This window comes from Trichomonas vaginalis, chromosome I (genome assembly GCF_026262505.1).
Source record: "Trichomonas vaginalis G3 chromosome I, whole genome shotgun sequence".
In the NCBI taxonomy this organism is placed as follows: Eukaryota; Parabasalia; order Trichomonadida; family Trichomonadidae; genus Trichomonas; species Trichomonas vaginalis.
Window position 1 is genome coordinate 23933944 of NC_067203.1, and position 16943 is coordinate 23950886.

The 16943-nt window shown below is 36.5% G+C and overlaps 3 protein-coding genes and 3 pseudogenes across 6 annotated transcripts, besides 1 other annotated feature; 3 read left to right on the plus strand and 3 right to left on the minus strand.

Annotated features, from left to right (window-relative positions):
• The first annotated feature begins 9 nt into the window (after positions 1-9).
• Positions 10-1445, plus strand: TVAGG3_1040290 (annotated as a pseudogene). The gene has a single exon. A coding segment is annotated over exon 1 (1436 nt).
• An 837-nt stretch (positions 1446-2282) lies between these two features.
• Positions 2283-16943: part of a mobile genetic element that runs on past the window's edge.
• On the plus strand, positions 3735-4316 carry TVAGG3_1040310 (uncharacterized protein; the record flags this gene model as incomplete). The annotated part of the gene is made up of 1 exon (XM_051255469.1): positions 3735-4316. The coding sequence occupies one exon, from the start codon at positions 3735-3737 to the stop codon at positions 4314-4316; it is 582 nt and encodes a 193-aa protein (XP_051081043.1).
• On the minus strand, positions 4424-4929 carry TVAGG3_1040320 (annotated as a pseudogene). The gene has a single exon. A coding segment is annotated over exon 1 (506 nt).
• On the minus strand, positions 6727-7121 carry TVAGG3_1040330 (uncharacterized protein; the record flags this gene model as incomplete). The annotated part of the gene is made up of 1 exon (XM_001288127.2): positions 6727-7121. A coding segment is annotated over one exon (395 nt), but the record flags the coding sequence as incomplete, so codon positions are not given.
• On the minus strand, positions 7336-7831 carry TVAGG3_1040340 (annotated as a pseudogene). The gene has a single exon. A coding segment is annotated over exon 1 (496 nt).
• TVAGG3_1040350 (organellar and viral DNA polymerase type B) lies at positions 14497-15960 on the plus strand (the record flags this gene model as incomplete). The annotated part of the gene is made up of 1 exon (XM_051255470.1): positions 14497-15960. A coding segment is annotated over one exon (1464 nt), but the record flags the coding sequence as incomplete, so codon positions are not given.

The following is a 16943-nucleotide window of genomic DNA, read 5'->3' on the forward strand; positions in this document are numbered from 1 at the left end:
GGTGGTTACATGTTAAAGAAAGACAACATTCAAAGACAAGAACGTGCATTGAGTGTTGCCAGAGAACAAGCACAAGAAGAGAAGAAAATAGTTGAAGGAGAAGCTTCAAATAGAGGTGGTCCAGGAACTTACAAAGGATCAAACTATCCAGCAGAGAAAGCCTCGAGTGATAATGTTGTCTCAAGAGCTACTGATTTAGTTACCCATGGTATTCTAACTGGTGCAACAGCTGTTGGTAGTGCTATTGGAACCAGTGTTGACACTGTTGTTGATACTGTAAGAACTGTTACAAATCCTACACCTGAAGATAGGAAGGAAGAATTTCTTACTCTTAATACAAAGGCAAAACCAGGGATATGGATTGGTCGTGGAATTTTAAATGCTGGTAGTGCTATTGGCAATGGTGCTTCAGCGGTAGGGGATGGCTCGGAAGAACAGCAACATCAACCGCAAATGGAATACTAACAGGTGCCAAATCACTTGGTAATTGGGCTGATGATAAGTATACAAAATATTATGAAGAAAAAGCTCGTAAGGCTAAGGAAGAAGCTGAACGAAAGGCGAAAGAAGAAGCTGAACGTAAAGAACTAGAGGAGCTTAAGAAGAAAGAAAAAGCTCGTAAGGCTAAGGAAGAAGCTGAACGAAAGGCGAAAGAAGAAGCTGAACGTAAAGAACTAGAGGAGCTTAAGAAGAAAGAAAAAGCTCGTAAGGCGAAAGAAGAAGCTGAACGTAAAGAACTAGAGGAGCTTAAGAAGAAAGAAAAAGCTCGTAAGGCTAAGGAAGAAGCTGAACGAAAGGCGAAAGAAGAAGCTGATAGAAAGGCGAAAGCAGCAACACCATCGCCAACTCCATCTCCTTCACCATCTCCATCTCCTTCACCATCACCAACTCCATCGCCATCTCCATCTCCTTCACCATCAATAGCGGCTCCTGTGAGACAATTTGGTGCATGGGGTGCTGATTTAGTCAAAGATGCTGCACAAGGAATTGGAAAGGAACTGAAGAACACAACATTAGGTACAATAGAGCGTTTTGGTAATCTTACGGATTACACAATTAGATCAGCTGCTAATCTTTTATATAACCAGACTACTGATAACGGTACTGATGAATTGGCTGTAAACGGACTAGCATCAATTAAGAAATCAGCAGAAGATAAATACGATGAATGGAAAAAGAATATTAAGGGTGAATATAATAAGTATGCATATCCTGAAGAACATATGAAGTTAGAGCTTACCAGACTAAGATCAAAATATGGTAATGAAACAACAAATACTACAACGCAAACGACGAAAGCTGACAGAAAGATTGATGACACTCCTACTCCAACTCCTGCAATGGCGAACATCACAACAATTGCTCCAAGAGTTCCAACAGGAGAAGGTATATCAGGAAATGTTTCAACTACTCATAACATTACTGAAGCAGCTAATGTTTCAGCAGTTGAGCAACCTGTTGTTAATGTAACTCAGGAAAACGCTACTGAAACATCAACACCAAGACAGGATGTAAATAATGAACGTCCAGAAGTTAAGGAGGTTGCAAAAGCATACCTGGAGAAAAATACTACACAAGTTCTTGAAGCAGAAAAGCATCTCAATTCAGACAAAACACCATCTCCAACTCCTGAAGCATCAGTTCCTCCAGCAATTGGTGGAAATATACCTTCAGTATCACCATGGCAGAAATTTTATGGATTGTTTAAAGGAGCGAATAAGGTAATGGATGCTGCTGAGAATCTCCAAAAGTTCAAGAATGAAGTCGCAACTGGTGCAAAGGAAATAGAAGAGAATGATAAACAAGCTGCTGAATTAGCTAAACAACAAGCTGAAGCAACTAAACAAGCAGCAGCTCCTAAACAATCTATATCTAAGTCTCAAAGACAAGGTCCTGACCCAAGTGCTAAAGTCAAACAGAATCCAACACCACCTGCAGCAGAGAAGTCCAAGAAGGACAAGGACAAGAAGAAGGATAAATCAAAGAAGGACAAGGACAAGAAGAAAGATAAGGATAAGAAAAAATCGTCAAAAGATAAAAAACATAAAAATTTATCCAGTAAGAAATGAGTCAAGTCATTAAAGCATCAACTAAACAAAAGTGGTTAACTGAATATATAAAAGATGGTAAGGTTCCTGATGGATATTATGTACATACAATGAAAGACGGACGTGTACAGTTCCGTAAAGTCAAGCAACCTCTCAATGATGAACAGATCAGAAGGAAGATCTCATTGTATGAAACAAAAATAAAGGACTTACAAGCTAAACTCGAAACCCACGATACTTCTCAAGAAAACTAGGCATATCTTTAACATGACCTTCATTAATATTTTTCCTCCAATACTGTACTTCCATTTGTGACAACCTGTTTGGATTACCTTCACGCATACCTCTACCTGTCACTTTTCCTGTATTTTCGTTCTCAAACGTAACATCATACTTTACATCATTACCGACAAGTTCATGACCATCAATACTTTTAACAGCACCGTGTCTTCCTTGATCTAAAGTTTCTCCTTGCTTTAATCCATGCTCTATTTTTGTCCATATCTGATAACGTGGATATCTTGCAACACTTCCATCTTTTGCTCTTAACAAGTATGCACTTGTATCAACTGAATCAACTGTATAATAAGAAGGATCAAGATGTCTTCTTTGTTGGTTACCTTTACCCCATGTTCTTGGTTCAACTATGACTTGAACTTTTTGACCAGGTCTTAAGTTATAAAGGTTATTTTTTCTGACATACTCTTCTTTCAATCTTTGCTTCTTTATATATTCCTCATTATCCTTTTCTGTGAAATCATCAGGCTTTTGTTGTGTGCTTGAATGATATTCAGTGTTGTAGTCATTAATAATTTGTCTCATTGTATCTGCAGTGAAAGGTGGTGTTTTATCACCTTCTTTGAGGTTTAACTTCATATGTAACATAGTTCTAATAGTTCTACAGAACCTATTAATAATACCTAGTATGTTATGATTGTATTTCTGTGTCGTCATGTGCTCAATGTTATGACTGACCAACAGATCTCGAACATTTTGTGTCGTATAAGCTGGGTCTTCATCACTAGTAAGTATTGTAGGTTTCATTTCACCTGTAGCTTGTGAAATGAACTTCTGCATTGCACTTAGAACATTGTTTGAGTTCTTTTCACTCATTGGGAACGCATAACCTTTTCTACTGTTTACATTGATGAACAAAAGAAAATATGGTGGTGTTCCACCAGGATTCTCAAATGTATCGAATTGATAAGCTCCCATATCAGTTGAATATATTGGTAGCATCAAATCCTCTTGTATTAAAGTTTTTTCTTGTTTACCAACAGTCATTTTTTTATTAACGTTAAAGTCTTACAGGCATTGAGTAATCGCTATAACCATCATGGTCTGCGAATTCATGTAATCTTGATGCATCAGGTTCTTTCTTCGTTGGTGCATGAAACCTTGCTTCATCATAAAGGTTCATATAATGGTTTGTCACGTTTGGGGTAGACCCAATTTTTGCATATTGAGGATATGAGTAATGATACACTAAGTTGAACCCATTACTACCATCATCAACATATATCTTTGGTGGAGGTTGTCTTATTAAATTCCTTCCTCTTGGGGCTTTGAGTTGGACGATCTGATCTAGATCATTGTAAACAACTCCTGTTGCAGTATATTCTGTGTTGTTCTCTGGGTTAATGTTCGTCATTTATATGAGAATAAAACAATTTTTACTCATAACAAATGAGATCGAAGTCAATTCTTTATGGTGCAGCTAATCTTCCAATTGAACCAACAAGCAATGTTGATTCAAGAACAACTAATAACATTGTGATAAAGAACTATCCATCTGGTACAGTAAGTGATGCTCCAACAGAGATAAAAAAAGAGGAAACAACTACGAACTCAGAAGCACCAATGTATCCTCCTCCTTTAAGTCCATTAACTTCCAACCTGACCTCATCGAGATCTGTGGAGACTTCATCGAGGATTGGTGTAGAAGAGTATTTACTTAGTATATACCAGAAGATACTTCTAGACCAAGACAAAGAGCTCTTTTCTAACTTAGTGAGCAAAGATCAGATCTTACTACCTAAGCCAGACTTGGAAGAAGTTGTTCACAGAATGACTGGGTTCAAGTGTGAAATAGACCTACTGGACCCAGACATCACATGTTGTGGTATTCCACCACCTTTCTCAAAAATAGCTCAGATCAGAATCATTGATGAGAACAATATTGCTCAAGAGTTTAAGTATGCATATAATGCTCAATATACTGAGTTAATAAGTAGGTATAATTTATGTCTTAAGTATGTTATTGTTTAACCAAAAATTTTTTATCTAATGTTAAATATGGTTGTTCAAACAAGAACAAAAGCACAAATGTTTCAAGACTTACTCAATAAAACTTATTGTTTACTCAAGTAATTATTTTAGAACGTTTCGACGTACTCCTTGATCTTATCAAGAGCTTCGAGCATCCGCTTCTTTGCATTGTACTTGGCGAGGATGGCTTGCTCAATGGTGAGCTCGAAGGCTTCTTTACCGATCGGACGGTGATCGCGAAGATCTTTGAGTGCATCAAGAGCTGCAGTGTACTCTGATGGTAAATGGGAGCCATCTAGTAATGGGTACAAAATGAGCATGTATTCCTGTAGTAAGTTCTCCTGTTTCAAGCGGGACTTGAACTCTTCGCGGAGATCTTGAAGCTTTTGGAGCTTCTCAGTGGCTTGAAGGTAGTCAATGATGACCTTCTCTTGTCCTCAAGTGCTTGTGGGAGGAAGTGGACATAAGCTGTTGACTTCATCAAAAATGAAGTGGTCATGACACTTTTTAAGTTAATGTCCGAGCCATACAGTGATGTCGAAGCAGCACATGAACCAAAGAAGAAGTCTTGCTGGGAAAAGACAAAGATTGTTGGTAACGCAATCCTAGCCATTTGTGTTGTTTTGAACTTGATCGTACTTCTGATCTTGTTCTACAAACTCAACAGAGGTTATTGTCTCAAGTAAACACTTATTTTTATTACCATATAAATGATTTTTACCAAACCTCCTTTACCTTTCATAGGTAATAAGTCGAAGATCAGGAAAGCTCTTATCGACATACTCAAAGACATCAAAGGGGATTATGTCTTCGTTGACCTCTTTGGTGGTTCTCTCTATATCTCTCATCTGTTGCATATTATGTTCCCAAAAGCAACGATCATAGCTAACGACTATGATAACTACGTTGATAGACTGAAACACATTCATGACACGAATGAAATACTTAAGGAACTTAAGGAGAGAATAAATGTTAAGCCAGATGAGAAAATTCCTACTGATCAGAAAGAGATCGTCAGAGAAGTTATAAGTAAAGCTCCATACATAGACTGGGATACATTATGTTCACGTCTTCTCTATTCTGGAGCATACAAATACTATGATCTTGACACATTAATGAAGAAAGTGTTATACCTCAGATATACTAACTTATTTGGTGAAAACATAGATGACTATCTTGAAGGTTTAACTATTGTTCATAAAGATTGGAGAATACTCTTCAATGAGTATAAAGATCTTCCCAATGTTTTCTTTATATGTGATCCTCCATACTTCCATACTTATTCTATACAGTATGGAGATGAATGGACTCTTAAAGATACTGTAGAAACCTTTGATGTCCTTAATTATCCATCTATTTACTTCAGTAGTGATAAATCTTATACAGAAGAACTTTTAGAGATATTGACAAAAAGATATGGAGAGAAGTTTTCTATGAGAAAGCATGTTATAGATAGAGGTTTAATTAATCCTAACACCAGAAAAAATGAAGTAATATATGTCACTTTTTCTGTTAATGGAGAAGAGAAAGATCAAGAAGATAATAGTTGATGAGGGAACTGAAGAAGCGACGACATTCATCTTTGACGACGGAAAGCTCACATTCGTTGTCGATAAAAATGGACAACACTTACACAAAAGAAAGAGACCAAGAAAATTTTTAGATCTCCCAAAAGCTAGGAAACCAAAGGAACCATTTCCAGTACCAGCCGTCCAAGAACCAGAGAGACTTTTGATACCAAAACCTGTGGTTGACAAATATGATCCAGATCAGTTCTTCCCAAAAATACCAAAGTTAGAATAAAAACTCCTTTATTTCTTTAGTATTATATAATAAGTCTATTAGTAAGCTCTGTTCTCGTTCTGTTCTGGTATTTTGACGTCTTTTCATGGTCTCGCATAATAAGATCATGAACTTTTTCTTGAGATACTCGAAGAGCTGAGGTAAGTTATCATATTCTGGATATGTAGGAAGCATCCCTGCTATCGTAAGTGTTGTATCAATAAGGATTGGACTTATATCGGAAAAGTCGAGATCTGGAGTAGAATAAGAAGGTAAGTCTCTTACATGTAGGTAGTCATTATATGCTTTACGCATGAGACTGAGTTTCTGGAGCACAACTATGAGACTTTGGTTCTGACGTTCAAGTTTGCTTAAAGTTCTCTCCAAGCTTCTGTAATAAACGTCAACCTCTGTAAGAGCAGATATTTTTGCATTGATCTCGGAGATCTTTTCTTGAACTTCACCAAGTTTGACCTTAACTGACGTTTGAGCTCCCATCATGTTTTCATCAAGGTCATTCTCTATGTCATCAATGATATCTTCCCATGAAGTCATGTTTTCATCATTGATCTTAACGTGAACACTCATGAAAAAAATGTCATGTAAAGTATAAATGTCAGATTTTTACTCTTGAGCTTCTTCTCTCTGGATTGACTCGTCTGTAGGGCTTAATGTGCCATCACGTTCGACCAGAAGGTTCTGCTCAGGTCTGTCAAGGAGCTGTCTGTAGGTCGTGAAGGTTTCAACGAGTCCTTGGTAAGGAGTTTGGAGATCAACATCGACCCATGGGTGTTTGCGTAAGAAAGCAGCAAGGCTTTCACGCTTGGAGTCAATGACATCTTTCTTATTGGTTAATCCTTCTTCAAAGCTTAGGATTACTCCTGCAGTTGATTCAAGTCTTTGGATCTGGCGTCTGGAAACCTTGGTGAGTTGTCTTATCCTCTCGTTTCCAAATACATGCAGGAGATATGCAGAAATTACTTCATTAAGTTCGATTAAACAAATTGGATGAAGATCAGTCATGGCTTTTGTAAAGCAATCTTTTGTAAAGCTGTCTTTTGTAAAGCAGACTTTTGTAAAGCAGACTTTTGTAAAGCAATCTTTTGTCAAGACGTCTTTTGTAAAGCAGACTTTTGTAAAGCAATCTTTTGTCAAGACGTCTTTTGTAAAGCAAAAGTATTCAATTTTGTGAGAAAATGCTTTTGTAAAGCAGTCTTTTGTAAAGCTGTCTTTTGTCAAGACGTCTTTTGTAAAGCTGTCTTTTGTAAAGCAGTCTTTTGTAAAGCTGTCTTTTGTAAAGCTGTCTTTTGTAAAGCTGTCTTTTGTAAAGCAGTCTTTTGTAAAGCTGTCTTTTGTAAAGCTGTCTTTTGTAAAGCTGTCTTTTGTAAAGCTGTCTTTTGTAAAGCTGTCTTTTGTAAAGCAGTCTTTTGTAAAGCTGTCTTTTGTAAAGCTGTCTTTTGTAAAGCTGTCTTTTGTAAAGCTGTCTTTTGTAAAGCAGTCTTTTGTAAAGACATAACCGACGACCGAATGTCCCAAGATGGTACAACACCAGCTCCAGCATCACCAACACTAGATATGATGGCAATGATGATGCAGATGATGCAACAGCAAACCCAGCTTATACAGCAAATGCAGGAAAAGAAAACTTTCAATAAACCTGCAAAGAACTCACAAGATCTTGAAGCTGGACTCAATGCTCTCAGGAACGACTACAAGAGAGAGCAGATGACGTTTAGGAAGAAGGGTGATGAAGATTATGAGAATGATCCGATCGAGGAAGACGAGATCAAGTCCACTGCATCCACAAAGACCCTCCAGGATGAAAGAGATGATGAGGGATTCCTTACCAAGTCTCAAAGACTCTTTGTCCTTGAGTTCTTCACGATCTCTGCCTTGAGATCTATGAGGAATTGGAAGGGTCGCGTTCCAAGTGGCTCAAACAAGCGCGAACTACTCATGACCGCAGTACCGCTCACTAAGACAAAAGTCCAGCTCATGGACTTTATCCTTTCCGCTTGTCCCGACGAGATCTAAGATCTGATCAGAGTAAAAACTTACATTTATGAGCTAAGCTCAGTAATAATTAGTTGTTTATTCTTTCTTCTCATACTTCTGTGCAAGGTTTCCACGGAAGAACTCAAGCAACATTTGGATCTTTCCAAGCTTTCGACCTTCTTTTTCGAGGTCATCCTGGTAAGTTCGGAATGCGTCAACGTGTGAGCTCGCATAGAATGCAGCAACAACAACCTCTTCTGCACCTTCTTTGCTGTCAAGTGGCATGAACTCGAATCCTTCCATTCGACCAAATAAAAGTGACAAAAATGTCAATGAGACCCACTCGTTGCATAGATGCTAAACCTGGTCCGAAGATGCAAAAGTTCTTCAGAACACTCATGTCTGACCAGAGGGAGTACGGTCATGAAGAGGTCATACAGATCTTCGATCAGTGTGTACCAAAGCCTGAGAATCCAGACGAACTCTTCATGTAAATTTACTTGCTTCAATGGAGAGATGAGAGACCAGGTATGAAACTCAGACCAATAACAATCTTTCCAGGTTTCTGCAATTACCTAGAACAAGCATGCCAGATCAAATGGTCTGACACCATCTTCCTCCAAAAATAAACTTTATCGTTTATAACACTTCAGGATCTACATCTATTTCTTCTGCTTCATCCTCAATGTCGATCTCTTCGACAGGTTTGATAGCAGCTTTGAGTAAGTTCTTACCCATTGTCTTAAGTTCAACTGGGTTATATTCTTTGTCTTTACTCTTTGTTGATTTCGTGAGATCTACATATAAACAATAACTTTTAGTCTTGTCAAGGTTTATTCTCGCTGAGAAATGGTCAGGAATGTTTATAGCTATCTTTTCAAACTTGAGTAAATTAGCTAAACCTTCATTTGTGTATTTCTGCTTATCGACAAAGATCATGATCGGACTTGCACTATAACCATACTTTCCTTGACGTAATGTTTGTGGTAAGCATATAAGTAGTCTCTTTGCTGTTTTATTTTGCTTCTTCACTTCATCTACAAACTGTTGGATCTTAAAGAACTTCAAATGATGTTCAGACATCTTTATATACCCGATAAAAAGTTCAGATAAAAAAATAATTAGCTATATTTTTATTAGTGCATAAATGAGTCTTTCTTTGAGATTTTCTGATGAAGATCTAACTTTGGTAAGATCTTTAAAAGATGATGAAAACATTCTTTCTGTCATTGATGAAGAAAAGAAATACTTCAGTAATGATGTAAAAATAGAGCTACTCATTCATACTGAGAAACAGTTTGTGATCGTGATCTTGAGTTAAGCAGCTCTGAACCAAGCGAATACAGTCATAAATGGTGGTAAGAAGTCTTGACCTTTTCCTGTTGCATCTGTGATTCCAGCTACTGTGTGAGTATGGTTTCCTGCAGATCCGCAGAAAATACCTGTACTAACATCTCTAGGGTCATCTGTGATATCATATCTATTCATACCTTGTCTATCAGAACCTGCTGCAAGATTTGTATAACCTCTTTTTGTCATTGAATGTGAATGCTCTCCATTAGTAGATGTTGTTGCACTGAACCTATGGGAGTGTGGTGGAAGGTTTTCAACTCTGATAGTCTTTGAACCACCAAAGTCCATTGATGAGTTAGAACAGTAAAGAAACTGATCAACAATCGGTTGCCAAACACCTCCATAAAGGGTTTGCGGGCTTGTTGAGCTCATTGATGTAAATATAGAACCAATTGGATACATCATGTCAAACATGTTAGAAGGTCTATAAGTATAATCTACTGTGGTGACATCGTTCAAATAAAACTCAAACGTATCTCCAGGATGAATAGTTAAGTTTGTTCCATCTTTTTTGTGGAACACAAGTTCAATAGATTTACCATGACTCAATGTATAGTAACTTGGACCTTTTTCTGATGGACCAATGTTATAATTTATAAATATTGCAACTTTACCCATATCATTATTACCAAAGCTAACTGTAATGCTTTCAGGTATTCCATTGTTTACAGATGCATTAGAGATCTTTGAGATCTGTTCATTAACATAAGTTTTGTCTGCTTTGTTGTCTAACAGAACTGGTAACTCATGTGCTTTAAAGTTGTTATAACTCATAGACATATTATATGCAGTACCATTCAAATTTTGCAAGGTCTCTGTTAAACTCATATGAGGATCTTCTTGTGGAGCACTTGAGCCTAAAGTATAGTTCAAGATAATGTCATCAGCTCTTATTTTCTTGATTTGAACTGGTTGGTCATTATCAGCTCCTATTTTATTGATTATAACAGGTTTGTCTTCTCTTGAACGAATTGATTTAACTGTCAAAGGTTCAGTGAACTCATTATTTTTCAAAGGAATCAATGTTGTATTGATGTTTTCACCATTAATATATACTTCTTTTGCATCAATACCAGATGGGAATGAAACTCTTTCATTAACTTTAACTGTTGTACCATCACCTGGGTACATATCTTTCTCTGGACCTTTGATTGTCTTAAGTATGACAGACTGTGATAAAGTATATTCTTTAGATGCAACTTTACGTATCTCTTCGTCAACATAACTTTTGTCAGCTTTGTCTGCAATCTTAAGTGCAGTTCTTCCTCCATTATTTTTGTTCTCCTCAACTTTCTTCGCTAATTCAGCAAGAATGAGATAAAGATAATCAGTAAGGTCATCAGTACCAGACATAGTAATATTATTGTTCTTTCTTGATGTATTAGCAACTTTCACTAAGGTCACAAAATCAGGGTACAAAGTACTTAACGTAGAAATGATTGTTTTTGGTCCAGGATCTTTCTCTTCTTTATCATTAGCATCACGTGCATTGAATTGGTTCCAAAGGTCCAGTCACATCAAAACTCTCAAGTTCCATATAACCTTCATTTCTGAATCTTTCTATATGAGTTATCTTCTGGAAACTTGTTTTAGTCTTTTCAACTAAATTTTTTATTCCATCCACAAAACCTCCTTTATGATTTGGACCAAGATTACCCAGAGTGTCAAGAACAGTATCTATACCTTCTTGACTTTCAACAAAAGCCCAAAGAGCATTTATTTGACTCTGGAGTGATATCCATGAGGCTGCAGTAGCACCGTTTGCTATGGCAAAGATGAATGATAAAGGGTTGAACTTAAGACCAGATTCTTTATCTTTGACAATTTCAACGAAGTCATTGATATTTTTCTTCAAGTATTCCTTAGTCAGAAGAACTCCATCGCCAGCTATACCAGTTGCTTTTGTCTTTCCTTTAACATCAAATGTGATTGGTTTCTTCAATAAAATAACTTCTGGTGTTGTACTGATGCTATCATTAGTGGAGAAAAATTCTCCGACATGACTTGCTAAGTATTCTTTCGTCAATAATGTTCCATCACCAACAATACCAGTTGCTTTTGGACCATCTTCTGTGAATGTCAATGGTTTCTTTAACATAACTTTATCTAAGTATATTGCAATACCACTATTTTGTACTTGTTCATGACCTAATATATAAGCAAATGCTGCGTTTAAAGCATTATACAATGTATCTTCTTTAAATGTTAATTGACTGTTTTCAATCATTGGTATATTGAACAGTGTAGACCTTGGGTCAAAATGAACTCCATGGTCAATCGATAATAACCGTTTAACATGATATATTATAGTCTCTAATGCTTCATTAATATTTACCTCACGAGTTTCTTGCAAACCATTACTCGCCATACATGAAAACATATAATCTCTATCAGTTGTGAAGAATGGAGCATCTAAGTAATTATTCTCTACTTTTGTCACACGATTCTGTAACGCTTGAAGGTATTGATTTAAGTCTGTTTCAACAATTGTACCATCTGGTTGCTCGATAGGTAATATACCAGGACCGATGGTAATGTCTTCATCAGCACCTTCTTTATGTATGACTAAAGCATTATCAGTAATTCTGAGAGTATATTCTTTATATTGAAGTACGCTAGACTTATAACATTCATATGCATATGGAACAACACTCATTCTTTTACTACATATAAAAATGATGTATTATCTACAATCGACTGATCCTAATAACTACGGGACAATACAGTTTCAAGCAGATCCTAACATGGGGCATCCAAGTAAGATAAAGATGAGAGTAAAAAGTGTCAGTACTATGGCGAACTTTATTGTTTGTGACGAAACAGATTATTTTGTCTTACAGTTAGACGAAGATGGAGAAGAAAAGGTGTGTACATTTAAGTCAGCTCTTTCATTTGATATGGATACTATTGTATCAAAACTACAAGAGATTGTAACAAAACAGTTTGATTATTATAACAAGAAAAAAGGTCAACATAATGTAACAGTTTCACTGAGTGCTACGAATCAACTTATATTTACGTCACAGGACAAAGGACATAAAGTCTATTTAAAAGATGCTTCACATAGAGCAAATCTTATTTTAGGTGCATATGGAATAGAACTACCTATTGTACATAATTATTATCTACAAATGCCAAAACCACCTATGCTCAACTTCGGGTATCAGTTATACCTTCGTTCATCAATGTCTGTCATCTCTGGGTTCAATAATATTGACCAAGTTGATGATCGAAGAAAGATCATGTACAGATCTACATGTTATAACATCAATGAGTTCTGGATATCTGGTAAACCACTTATATGTAAGGAATCCTCACCATGGATAGATGCATTTCCATGGGAACTAACTAATGTTACGTTTACCTTAGTTGACTTCCAAGATCAGCCTGTTCGATTATTGTCACCAATGTTTATGGTGATAGAGATTAAACCAGATAAGCCAGAAGTTAGAGAAACCAATGATGTCAGTGATGATGATACAGAATCTTCGTACGATTATGATTACGATGACGATTAAAAAAAATAACGTATATTTTTTTATCGGTTATAAAAGTGCTCAATGCTATAAAGGATTAGTTAATAACTTTCCCAGAAGATAAGAGGTATGCTTGATATGTTTGGATCAAAATGCCTAAGAAAGCTAAAAATTACCAATAAATTAGCTCTGGCAATTAAGAATCAAGGTACAGGAAGTGTAGAGATATTTTCAAGAATGCTAAGAGCTTCTATGATGACTACAATGGTATCATGAATGTTCCAGCTTCAAATTCCCCAGTTGCTTTAGATCACGATCAGAGATCTCATAATAGAGCGTTAATGGAGATGCAACCAATATACTCAGACCCTCCACCAAAGATTGATGAGAGCGAATTAGCATACAAAGAAATACAGAATGCCTTTTACGTTGTTAAGAACATTAATGGTCAAAAACTTCCTGATGAGAAATGGTTAGACCCAATAACTAAAGCAGGAGAAAGATTCATTATGTTTAACATTGACCAATACAGTCCAAGAGGAAAAGATTACTTCAACAAGATGTTTCCAAGAGTTATGGCAAAGTTCATTGGACAGATAGACCTTTTCAAACAGAAGTGGACATTCTATTACGACTTTGATGAGAAGAGAAACATTTTGCGTCATTTGAACATCAATACAATGGGATCATTAGTTCATCAGTTACTTAATGAAGCTCCAATAGCAGAAGTACAAGAATTAGCATCTAAAGTCCTTGAATCAAACTATGACTTCTTCCTTTGTAGTATTCCTTCGTTAAGGAAGATCGAGATCTTTGACTATACAGCTTATTCAGATGTTGATGCTTCTGCTTTGAGAAAAGGAACGTACACACCATATAAACTCACAGCTGAAGAACAAGTTATGTTAGATACGATGAGAGCAGCAGGTCAAGAAAAGATCGCACTCAAGATCATCAAACAAAACCATTCAAAGAAGAGAAACAGGTCACGTAATGGTCAGCTTTGGACATGGACATGCAAATTACCTATTAACTTAGAGAGGTATCAGATCTTCAACGAACTTAATGCAGAGACAGCAAAGAAGATGATGAAAGATTCATGTTTCATCTACGCTTGTATTCAAGCTGGTGTTGACGAAGCAACAATTAATCATATGAGGGAAATCATTCGTGTCAAAGATTTTCCAATGTCAAAGATTAAGGTTATTGCCAAAGAAACAGGAATAAGGTTCCATGTCATCAAATACAACGAGAAGTATTCAAATCATTCATATACTTATGAACCAGATGAAGAACCAAAGATGACAGTAGAACTTTTATTAATGTATGACCACTACATGTTGAACGAAAAGCTTCCAATAAGTTCAATGTTCATCAAGAACTATGAAGATGTTTGTAAGTTGTGCAAGGATTGGACTTTAGAGAAGAAGATGTTAGTTAACAGAAGATATGAAACAAGGTATGCAATTAACTCAAAGTTAGTTACACCACTTGCAAAAGTCATTGAACTCTTGTTTGCTAACAATTATTTCGAACCAATTAGAACAGGAGAACTTTGCACATACTTCACAACGATGTATAATGAGAACCTTGAAGAAATGATTGACCTCACATACAATGAGCGTTATTGCGCAAGGATGAAGAAAGATTGGAGTTCAGAGACGAAGAAAGACATGAAGTTCCCAAGAGAACATGTTTTCTTTGCTGACTTCGAAGCATCAACTGATGGAAACATTCACAAAGCATACAACATTTGTTTCATGGAAGATGACGATGATGGTTATACATCAATTTGGGGAAGTGACTGTGCGTCAAAATTCCTCGAAGCTTTACCAGATAAGAGTTTAGTTTATTTCCACAACTTATCGTACGATGTCACTTTTCTCATGTCTCAGTTAGAAGAGATTACAGGAACTCCAATCATCAAAGGTTCACAAACGATGCAGATACAAGGAAAGTACAAAGGAAAACTTCTCTGCTTCAAAGACTCTTATGCAATCATCTCAACTAAGTTGGAAAGATTCCCTGAAATGTTTCACCTCACTAGTGGTGAAAAAGAAGTTTTCCCATATAATTACTACACGGAAGAGTTAGTTAATACAACTAAAGTTGGTAACATCGATGATGCCATGAATCATGTCAAAGATATTGAAGCTTTTAATGAGAACATTGAGAAGATTGAAGATTGCAAGATTGATGATGAACACTTTGACATGGAAGTTTATTCGTCATTCTATTGCGGTCAAGATGTACGCATTTTACGAGATGGCTTTCTTAAGTTCCGCAATGACCTCATGACTGAGTTTGAAATAGATGCTTATGATTATGTTTCAATAAGTTCTATCTCAAACAAACTCTTTGAGAAGAGAGTATATTGGAAGAACGGTAATCTCTTTGATCTTGCAGGAAAACCTCGTGAATATATTTCCAAGTGTATTCAAGGAGGAAGATGCATGCTAGCTGAGAACAAGAAGCAATACAATGAAGGAGAACTCATCACTGACTTCGATGCTGTATCATTGTATCCATCAGCAATTGCTAGACTTTACTGTTTAGAAGGAATTCCAAAAGTTATGACAGAAGAGATGAAGAGCAGTGAATACTTGTTGGAGCATCTCTTTGATGATGACCAAGCTGAACCAACAAAGGAAAAGTTCATCTCAGGATTTTACTGTCAGATCGAGATCTTGTCGATCGGTAAGAACTCAGCATTCCCATTGATTGTCGTCAATCCTGACATCAACCCTGACTTACATGTTGCCAGAAGTTCCAATACATGCTGCAAGATGTTCGTAGACCACATTACGCTTCAAGATCTGATCAAGTTCCAAGAGATCTCATGCAAAGTCATTGATGGATACTATTATGATGGAAAAAGGGACATGACAATAAGGAATGAAGTTAAGAAGCTCTTCGAATTACGTGCTAAGTATAAGAAGGAAGGTAATCCGATACAAGAGATCATCAAACTTCTTTTGAACAGTATCTATGGTAAGACGATATTAAAGCCCATTGACAAAAAGATTCGTTTCATCAAGGACAATAAGCTCACTGACTATATCATTAAGAACTATAATGACATACAGACAATAGAGTTCATCCCCGATTCCGAACTTTCATGTGTAAAGTCATTTAAACCTATCGTTCGTCACTTTAACTATTGTCCATTAGGTGTTTCAATCCTTTCTATGTCCAAACGAATCATGAATGAAGTATTCTTCACAGCAGAAGATTTGGGCTTGAAGTTGTTCTATCAGGATACAGATAGTTTACACTTGTATGAGAAGGACTTAGATAAGTTAGCAGAAGAATACAAGAGAAGGTATAACAGAGAACTCATTGGAAAAGCACTGGGTCAATTTCATTCAGACTTTGCAGAGATTACTGCAGGACATATGTCTAAGGCACAAAGATCTATATTCGTTGGAAAGAAGACTTACCTCGACGAATTAACCAATGACCTCAAGGAAATTGCTTTCCACTGTCGAATGAAGGGAATCACACAGGACGTAATTGCACTTACTGCAAACCAAATGTTCCCAGATGCGATACAAGTACATTATGACGAGAAGAAAGGTTTGTTCTTCCCTGAGAAAGTTGGGGAAAAATATAGCATCGTGGAATTGTACAAATCTCTTTATGAAGGTGATGAGATAACCTTTGACTTGTGCATTGGTTCGAAACCATGCTTCAACAAAAATAAGGACTTCACTATTTCAACGAAGTCATCTTTTGAACGTAAGTTAAAGTTCTAAACACTTACTTATTATTTTTCTTAGCTTCTTCCTCTTCTCTCAATTTCTTTGCAATCATTCGTGGATTCTTTGCGCGTCCAGCTGCTAATGCAGCTAATTGTTTCTCTGTGAGTTTACGCTTTGGTTTAGCTGGTTTCTCTTCTTGTGTTTGTTCTTTTGGTTTGAGTTCATTAAGTATTTCTTCACGAAGTTCATTCTTGAGTGCTTCTCTGTCGAAAGTATTCTCAGTCATTTTGTTAGGAGTAAAAAATTTTATTAGGATAGAA